Below are 10,481 nucleotides of genomic sequence, written 5' to 3' on the forward strand. Positions count from 1 at the left end.
AGAAGAAGGGGGTGGTGAATGAAAGCAAGAGACAGGAAAAGGAATATTGTGGGACTGTCCTGATTCAAGGTTGTATATGGTGAGATTTTTGGATTTATGTGCAAACATGAGAAGCATAGAATTCTTTATCCTATTTTTAAAATATAATCTAATTTTTAAATGTTTTTTATCATATTATGTAGGGACTTAAAGTTCAACATATCCATACTTGATGAAAAATACCTGTTCCTTATTATCCCTAAGATGTTTGAAATGCAGTGAGATAGTGCGGTTAAACTTGATAGCCTAAATCGTTTGATAATAACAATAAGCTTGTCTTCTGGATGGTTAACAACCTAAGTTTGCAGACCAAAATTAGAGAAAAAGGAGGGCTACAAGGAAAGCCAACATTTTGGCCCTAGCCTTCTAAGGTCAATTAAGATTCAGGACATATGAGAACTTGTACTATAACGTCATGTACCTCGGTAGTGTCCCAAATTTTCCGATCAAGAAGATTATGGGACCAAAGAGGAAAGTGATCGATGACATAGAGTGTGCCTAAGGAGAGTCACATGGGGAGAAGACACTCTCTCAGGCTTTCACAGAGAGCACATTGGCCAAGCAATGGCCGTGACTCATCCACATGGCTGCACTGAGAAAGGTTCTACAATCTGAGGTACAGGATCTCAGGATAAATCCTGAGGGCATTTCACTGACCTTCTCAGACCAAAAAGCTACAACTCTTGTTGCATAGATCCTGCTTTACCTTGGTCTTAACCATCCAGTAGAAAAGTATGAAGATGAAATATAGGAAATAAAGCCATGCTGTTATGTTGAGCTGTGGGGGACTCAGGTCAGTAATTTCTGACATTGCCAGTTAAACAGAAGACTCAATGCTATTATGGGCTACTGGACTCTTTTAGAATATTTTGCTGAGTTTACACACCTATAATATTCAATAACGGAACTTAGAAAAAATGGGGTATACCAATGAATGTCCATTTTGTATCTGTGTATTCAAAGTGGTTAGGATAGATATATAGTTGCATTCTCTTAATGAATAGAATGATTTGTTCTAATGGTGTTTGTAAATAGGATCACAAGTCCGCATCTTGTACAGCAATTAACCACTAAGAAAAATATATGCAGTGTATTATTTGTTGAAACTGTACTTCCGATTTGATTTGAAACTGTCTCATTGCTATCTGTTTATCAATAAAACTTTGAAAAAAAAAAGCCTGCTTCTAAAAAAAAAAAAAAAAAAAAAAAGAATGTAGGGGCTGGGGACATGGCTCAGTAGGATAAGCGCTTGACTGGCAAATGCAAGGATCTGAGTTCAATCCCCGGTTCCGACAAAAAAAAATAAAAAATAAAAGCCTGCTTCTGTCTTGTCTTCTCTTGCATAGTAACTTCCTTCCACAAAGCATCTGATGAGTTGTGACTCTCATTTATATCTCTTGTACAATGCAGCTGCCCCAAGCCCATCATTCAGCCATCGTGACTACTGTCATGTGAGGTGTTTCCCCCACACAATTACTCTCGTTGCTGATGGGCCTTGGGGAAGTGATCAGATGGTCCCTAGAGCTCTGACATTATCAAGTCGATGAATCCACTCATGAGATCCTAACTGGGTGACTCTACTGGGTGACAGAGAGAGGAGGCCGGGTACCTTGGGTGAAGGCAGGGGTCATGGAGGCGTTATCTTGAGGACTGCACCATGGGCTCCCCATCTCCGTCCTCCCTGGCCTTCACCCTCCCCACTTCCTGGCTGCCATGAGGTGAGTGGCTCTGCCCCATGACACCAGCCTGCCATGCTGCTGCCTGGCCACAGACGACGGTAACAGAATCAGCTGGCCATGGACTGAGCTCTCAAAACCCATGAGCCAAAATAAATCTTTCCTCTTTTTTTTTTTTTTTTAATCTTTCCTCTTTTTATGGATGAGGACCTGAAGTGAAGCATCCCCCAAGCACATACAGCAAGCAAGGCACACAGCGCTGGTCCAAAGCTCCCCATCCCACTCTTCTCCTCTGCCTGGTCTGTGATTGTGCTTTCCCTCCTTTCATAGGAAAACCTTCTATTGATAGATCACTTTATACTTTTTCTGGATAATAGCTCATGCAAAACCTCACACAACTCTGGGAGTATATCATCACGCTACTGTCATTTATAGGTAAGGCTTTGAGACCCACAGATTCAAGATGGCATGGTCAGTAAGAAGTCTTTCGACTTCTGGTCCAGTCCTGTGGCATCCCACAGCCATGCACGCAGAAGAGCTTTTCCAGATGTGCAGAAGCTAAATAAATCATGGGACTGGGCTGGAGGGTGCTCAACAGTGAGCACTTAGTGATCAGGCACGAGGCTCTGGGCTGTATCTCCAGCAGGACAAAAACATAAAAATAATTCATCGAGGCAGTGTCCAAGATGAAGCTGACTCAAATCACAACCGGAACTTAAAACAAGCTTGGAGAACTGTCCTGAGCCTTCCTACATCTTATGACAAAGGATTAGTAACCGGTTAGACCTGGGCTGAGGTCTCAGCTCTCACCTCTGGACCCTGGGAAAGACAGAATGGAGGACCGACTAGAAGCCTTCACTGCAGCACTGGGGAGGGAGGGGCTGACCCTGCCTTATGACCTTTCACCCCTTAGCCAGCCCAGTGTGATAGCCAATCACCATGGGATTCCCCTCACCACTGATTGGTTCATTCTGGCCAATGATGTGAAGGAGGAGTTTTCAGAGTGGGAGGAGCTATGGATACCTAGTTCCCAGATAACTCCCTCAGGAGGCTACCTGGGGCTCTGAGCACAGTGAGGATCTAGTGAGTGTGGCCCAAGGTGTCCCCCATGGCAGTCCCAAGAGAGACCTTGAATGGGAACTGCCTGGCAGAACCAGTCATCCGAAAGAATCATAAGAAAGAAACTTCTGGGGAAAGTTTGTTTGCTTCTAACTCTGCTTCTGTTTCCTCTGGACATGGGAGGGCCAGGTGCAGCCACCGTGGGCACCCAGGACACCCAGCTGAGGGCAGGGTCTACCCCCCAAGCATGGCACAGCAAAAGGGGTGAGAGGAACTTTAGAAACACTCTTCACAAGGGATGACGACATCATCTCTCTTAGCCCTAGCATGAGGCCAGGCTGTCTGTTACCCAAGCAAGAACCTTCCCAGCTAAGGGGCACCAGGCCCCTGAGGCGGAGCTGAGCCCCATGGCAGCAGGGAGGCTGAATGATGACCACTGTGGGCTCTACTGCAGGCTCAGCTGTGCCCTAGCCACTGTGTCCTTGGCTTTGGACAGATGCTTGGCTTCCTTCTGAGCCTCAGCCTCCTCCTCTGAGCAGAGGGGAGAATAAGATTGTTATGGGGTGGGGGATTGAAGGGATTCCCAAACATGATTCATGTCTCAGGCCTGGCCCTTAGGAGAGGCACGATTCTAGGAGCCATGCCTGTCACGGGGTCCCGCTCGGACAGCCGCTACTGTTCCCTGGGCCTCCAACACATTTCTAGTAAGAGTGGGGTTTGGGGAACAAACAGCAGGGACTCAAAACCACACCACCGATTCCCAGCATCCTCTAGACCTTGTTCCACCCAGCACATCAGGGTCCCAGGTGCCTTCCCTCGCACACCTTGTTCTCCATCTGCTCAGGGCAACCTCTGCTTTGAAGTTGGCTGTCCACACCACCTGCTCCCAACTGGCTTGAAATTGAAGTTTAAAGCCAACTGAAGTTTCCTCCTCATCCCTGTGCCATTTAACTTCCTCCACTAAATGGAAGCTCGTGTACAAAGAAGAAGGGAGGGAGCCCTTAAAAGGCTCACAGGGCTTCGTTTAATCTGTACTAACGGCTGCTTTCCTGTGTGGACAGAATCGGGCGTTGCTGTTCACAAGTAGATGTGGCATCCAGATAGCTGGGAAGCGGAGAAGAGGGGCATCAACGCTCTGGTCTCTGCTGGCTTTACTGGGGACAGGGGAGCTGGCAATCATGTGAGGGTATTCTAGGAACTTCAGGTGTATAAGCCTGCACCTTGGGTCCCCCTGAATCCCAGCGAGTAGCCTAGCCATGGTGATCTCAGTTACTCAGGAGGCTGAGGCTGAGGCAGGAAAATCACAGGTTCAAGTACTGCCTGGGCAACTTAGCAAGACCCTGTCTCAAAATAAAATAAGAAGGGCAGGGAAATAATGTAGCCTGATGTACCCTGAGATCCATCCTCAGGCAAAACCAAAACTAAACAAGAACAACAAAACACAAACAGATACAAAAAAAAAAAAAAAAAAAATCCCTGACAGCAACTAGAAGAGAGAGACAGCAAGGCCAAGTCTGTGTGCCAAATCTATCGCGTCTGTTGTTATGGCCGGAATGTGTTTGGGTTTGTTGATGTCGCTCATGGGTCTATTGTTAAATATTTGGGCAATTGCTCATTAGGATAGCTCTTAAAACCCATAAGCAGGTCTCTATCTTTAGACATAGAGACCATGAGTGGAGGCTGGAAAGATGTTGGCCAAAGCTGCACTATTTTAATCAGAAGGAGTGAGTTCAATAGAGCTATGTACCCCTTGTTCTTTCTGTGCTTTCACATTCTTTGTGTGTGTGTGACATTAGGGATTCACTTTGCCATCGAGTTCCACTGAGCTACACCTTCAACCCTTTCATTTTTCTCCCCAAGTCTAGTGGCCTCACACTTGCGATCCTCCTACTTTGCATTATATTCTTTTTTTTTTTAATTTTATTTATTTATTTATTTATTTATTTATTTATTTATTTAGTGTGTGTGTGGCCTGCTCAGCCCACCAGGGGGCGGGACTGGCTGGCATGTGGTGCTGGGGACTGAACCGCGGTCCCTGTGCTTTGCTTAGCTTAGCTTGTTCTAAGTAGGTGCTTTAGACCACTGAGCCATCTCACCAGCCCCTTGCATTATATTCTTGACCATGCTTAAGAGAGTAGATTCTGAGTAGTCTCATCACACACACACAAAAGTATATATGTGAGGGAATGGGGTATAAATTAATTTCAGTGAGCCCTTCCTCCACACAGATGTAATTTTATTTGTTTGTTTGTTTGTTTAGTACAGGGTCTCACTACACAGCTTGGACTTGTAGTGATCTTCCTGTTTTCAGCCTCCCCAGCACTGGGATTACAGGTGTGCACCACCATGTCTGGTCTCTGTGGGTGGCTCAGCACACACAGGGGTGGGACTGGCACAGCATGTGGTGCCAGGGATCAAACCCTGGTCGTTGCACTTGCCTACGCAGGCACTTAGTCTGCTGAGCTACCTCCCCGGCCCTCAATCCATAAATTCTAAAAATAGGGGGGAAAAAGACAGAATTTGATTTAGCTTTGGGCTCTGGGGGAAAATCACCATAATGAGCAAGAAAATGTATCTTTTTTCCATAATTTTATTGATGAACAAATAGCGATGAGACAGTTTCAAACCAAATTGGTAGGACAGTTTCAATAATTAACACATTGCATACATTCTTCCTAGTGGTTATTTGCTGTACAAGATGGGGATATAAAGAAAATATATCTTTTTGAGTGTGATGCGGTTGGAGACTGTGCTCACTGCTGTGGCACAAAGGGTGTTTGTTTAAGGAGGAAATGCACCCAGGCTTGAGCTGTGGCATTCTGCAGGGAGAGATGTTTTAAGGAAAATGTGTGGTAAAGGTTGCTTGCAAGGGAAGGGGAGGATTGGACCTTAGTGGAAGGCATCCTCCAAGGAAGTGAACTTGCTGGCTGTGGGACACCCACCCATCCTGCCACCTTGAAACAAAGGAGTGAAGCCTACTCGGGCACTGACCATCTACCCAGGGGCACCTTCCACTGTGCTAAGATGAAGCCATTCCAGGACAGAGGCTGTTAGGCACCAGGAAGTAGCTGCGCCTGGTTTAAGATCTGCAGTAGATGCATGGCTTTGTGGGCAGCTTTGAATTTCCTTTTTGGGTCATCTCAGCACTGCTTGGTGATTTTCTCATTGATCAGTGACTTGTGTGTTGGAAGTGATAGAAACTGACCTCCAGGGCCAGGGAGATAGCTCAGTAGAATAAGTGCTTGCCTGGCCAGCACAAGGTCCTGAGTTCAATCCCCAGTACAGAAAGAAAGAAAGAAAGAAAGAAAGAAAGAAAGAAAGAAAGAAACTGAACTCCAGTCTACTCCACCAAGAGGGAATTTATCAGCTCTTGGAACTGCAAAGTCTAGAAACATCGATGGCTTCGGATGTGGCTTGACCCAGGGACATTGTTGTCAGCTTTCTTTCTCCTTCTCTCTTAAAATGTTCAAAGTAAATGAGACAGATTCATCATTGGATGAAGTCATTAGATGAAAAGTTCATGAAGAGACTCACAGTGGAGGGAATCTCACTGTCACCACCCAAGCCCCCTTACTAACTGTAGTGTTCAACTACAAAGGGGCCAGACAGACAGACATGGAGAGGGCCGCATGAAGTACTCCTGTGAAGTGTCCCATGGGAACCCTTAAGCCCTGACTGTCTCCAAAGCAGCCCTAATGTGAGGTTCCAAGTGCATATATTTGGGGCTATTTTCCCAAAATAGAAAGCACTGCTAAGGGACAGAGAGAGAGAGAGAGAGAGAGAGAGAGAGAGAGAGAGAGAGAGAGAGAGAGGAAGGTAATTGGTAAATCGTGAGCTATCAAGAAAGTTACTACAGTGGGCAAGGTGAGCTCAGTCCAGCTCAGGAACTCTGACAACCAGTGTAAACCATGCCTCGGAATGAGCTACAACCAGAGGCTGGGTGGTGGAGCATTTATACAGTGGTTCCCACTGACCAGGGAACCCTGGTACTTGAGAAAGCCACACAGACCAATGAAATGCAGGCCCTGTGGCTTCTAGCAGGCTCCCTGGGGTTCACCAGAGTGGCACAGGTAGGTATGGGTGAGGCCACACCCACCACACATTTCCAGAGCTTCCTGCTACTCACTGGAAACACAGGGAGGGAGAAACAAGCTGAACAACACCTAAGGTCACTATCAGATGCTCAAGGGGTCAGTTCTCCAAGGTGACCCACATGTCCCTTAACATGTACACATCTAACAATAGAGGGTTAAACTATGTGAGGTCAAAATTGGTATAAATAACTGGAAAAGCAGACAAGCCTGCTGTTCTACTCGGACACAGCCACAGGCCTCTATCAGGGATGGATGGATTCACCAGGCAGATCAATAAGGACATGGTGACCCTTGGTGACTCCCTCCAATCAACTGGGTATAATTGACACCTGCAGGTGACTTCGCCTGACAACAGAATTTCTCCAGCTCTCCCAGGACGTTCACCAAGCCAGGCTCCATTCTGGGCACTAAAACACATCTCAGCACATTTAAAGGGCTGAAAACAAGGGCTGGGGAGATGGCTCAGTGGAACAAGTGCTTTTCTGACATGCACAAGAGACTGAGTTCAATCCCTGGTTCTGCCAAAAAAAAAAAAAATTAAATAATAAATAAAGGGCTGAAAACCATACACCACATGCTTCAGACCACCACGAGATAAAAGCAGAAATCTATACTAAATAGTTGGAAAATTTCAAAATAATTGGAGATTAAACAAGATGCCTTATAATAGTACTTGAATCAAAAAAATCTCAAGAGAAATATAAAAAATATTTTCACCAAAGGAAAAGGAAAATATGACATTGCCAGTTAAACAGAAGACCCAATGCTATTATGGGCTACTGGACTCTTTTAGAATATTTTGCTGAGTTTACACACCTATAATATTCAATAACGGAACTTAGAAAAAATGGGGTATACCGATGAATGTCCATTTTGTATTTGTGTATTCCAAGTGGTTAGGATAGATATATAGTTGCATTCTCTTAATGAATAGAATGATTTGTTCTAATGGTGTTTGTAAATAGGATCACAAGTCCACTTCTTGTACAGCAATTAACCACTAAGAAGAATATATGCAGTGTATTATTTGTTGAAACTGTACTTCTGATTAGATTTGAAACTGTCTCATAGCTATCTGTTTATCAATAAAACTTTGAAAAAAAATAAAAAATATATATAAAAAAAAAGGAAAAGGAAAATATAACTGAGTGAAATTCGGAGGACACAGGGAAACCGGAGCTCAGAGGAAAATTGGTATTGAACATGTGTATCAGGGAAGAAGAAGATGTAAACTCAATGCCCTAAGCTCCCACCTTAGGAAACTAGAAAAGCAGGAGTTAAATGAATCCACAGAAGCAGGAAAAAGAAAAGAGAATGAGAAAATAATGAAAACAGGAAGTCCATAAAGAAAATGAGGAAAAAATAAATAAATAAAATTTTTAAAAAAATTTAAAAAAAAAAGAAAACAAAATGAAGACCAGTGAGATAGGTCAGCAGATTAGCGTGCCTGCTTAGGCAAGCTTAGCCAAGCACAGAGACATCAGTTTGATCCGCAGTGGCTCATGCCGTGCCAGCCCTGCCCCCAAGGTAGACTGAGCTGGACACAAAAATCAATCAATCAAGCAAGCAAGCAAGCAAGCTAGACCAACATCGCAAGAAGCAGAGGGGACATTCAGAGTCCAGGGCATTGAGGATGACTTTCTTGCGAGAAGTCAGTAGCCAGAGAGAGCAAGGAAGTTTTAGATGAAAAGATGCATAGGAGTGGCAGCACTAAGAGGAACATGCACTGCAAACCCTCATTAGAACAACTCCGCTGAGAACTCTTGGGCAATCAGGAAAATTTGATTCTAAACTTAGCATTAGATCATTGCAGAGTGACAGCGACAGCATGGAAGGTAAATGGTTGCTGGGCTGAAATAGCACCATGGGTGAGATTTCTTTTAAAAGTCTTCAGCAATTATTTTATTTTGGCTTTCTTTGGTTTGTTTTGGTTATGTATGGTCTTGGGGATCAAACCTCGAGCCTTCTGGATGCCTACCAGAGCACTGGTAGGCAAGTGCTCTACCACTGAGCTACATCCCTATCTTTTCTCATGTTTTGAGACAGGTTCTTCCAACATTTCCAAGACAGCCCTCAAACTTGGAATCCTCTTGCCTCAGCCTCCCAAGCAGCTGGAATTAGAGGCATGCACTACTATGCCCAACCCTAAACAATGATTTTAAATAAAAACAGGCTGGGGATGGTGGCACACACCCATAATCTCAGCGTTCAGGAGACTGAGGCAGGAACGAAGCTACAAGTTCAAGGTCAGCTTGGGCTACCTAGTGAGTTCAAGACCAGCCTGAACTACCCTGTCTCAAAAAGCCAAACAAATAAAGCCCAGATTTAACACTACTTTTGATTTTACAAAAATATTGCAATAAAATGCTTTTTTAAAGAATAATTTTATTGAGAAACAAATAGCAATGAGACACTTTCAAGACTGATTACTAGGGGCAGGTCTGTGGAGCGGGCTGGCCGCCTCGCCGCAGGTACCGCGTTATTCCTTTACATGAGGCGGAACACAAGTCCACTGGCATGACCCGGCGCCCCTGCAGCTGTGTCGCACGGTCACCTTCCTGCTTCTGCAGCTTCAGCCCAGTGACAGCCGCCGGGCATCCTCGCCCCTCCGACAGCTATAAAGAAGAAAGAGCCACTCTTTATGTCAAAATGAAGTGTGAAGTTAATTGTAACCATGTTCATCCTGAAATTAAGCTGGTAAAACCTGATGACAGTGAAAGACAAGGTTTCTACAGTCTCGCCTATTTGGAAGGTTGTAAAAACTGCATTAAAGGCTATGAAAAATTACCATATCTTAGGTCACCAATCGTGAGCCCTCAGATTGCAGAATTTGAAACAAAAAGCAAGCCCTTGCATAACAAGGAAAATCAACGTGTTGAGCAAACACTTACTAGTTCAGATGAAATAGAAGAACTAGAGACTAGTAGGCTTTATGAAGACAGTGGCTATTCCTCATTTACTCAACAAAGTGGCCTCAGTGAACATGAACAGGACAGCCTCACTCTGGAAGAAAATTTCAGAAGCAGTCCACAGCCCTACCAGCTAGAGACACCAAGCCCAGACACCTATCCCAACAAGAATTTATTACCAGTTCTTCATTTTGAAAAAGTGGTTTGCTCAACATTAAAAAAGAATGCTAAGCGAAATCCTAAACTAGATCGAGAGATACTGAAGGAAATTATATCCAGTGGAAATTTTAGACTACAGAATATAATTGGCAGGAAAATGGGCCTGGAATTTGTAGATATTCTCAGTGAACTCTTTCGAAGGGAACTCATCTTAGCAAACATCTCTTAGCAAATATTTTGGCACAGCTTAGTGACATGGACTTAATCAATGTGTCTAAAGTGAGCACTACTTGGAAGAAGATTCTAGAAAATGATAAAGGGGCATCCCACTTGTACAAAAAAGCAATGGAAAGAGTTACTGAAAAGAGCATTAAGTTTTCACCACATGCTTCAACCAGAGAGTATGTTACGATCAGAACTGCGTTAGCTTCTGTTCAGAAATCAGCATCGCAGCCGCTTCCCAAGAAAGATGCTCAAGCCAAGTTATCCAAGCAGGATGACCGGAAAAGTTCTGCTTATAGTCGACACAGTGAATTCTCTGAGGT

The 10,481-nt window shown here is 44.4% G+C and overlaps 1 protein-coding gene across 1 annotated transcript in view; it reads left to right on the forward strand.

Moving 5' to 3' along the window:
• Positions 1-9,463: 9,463 nt before the first annotated feature.
• The window catches only part of LOC101565516 (F-box only protein 5-like), a 41,915-nt gene continuing 40,897 nt past the window's right edge, over positions 9,464-10,481 (forward strand). Inside the window, 2 exon segments of the mRNA XM_012515789.2 lie at positions 9,464-10,147; positions 10,150-10,479. Of these exon segments, the coding sequence (XP_012371243.2) occupies positions 9,518-10,147; positions 10,150-10,479 (960 nt within the window). The 5' untranslated portion in view covers positions 9,464-9,517.

This window comes from Octodon degus, unplaced genomic scaffold (genome assembly GCF_000260255.1).
Source record: "Octodon degus isolate 3935 unplaced genomic scaffold, OctDeg1.0 scaffold00079, whole genome shotgun sequence".
NCBI lineage: Eukaryota > Metazoa > Chordata > Mammalia > Rodentia > Octodontidae > Octodon > Octodon degus.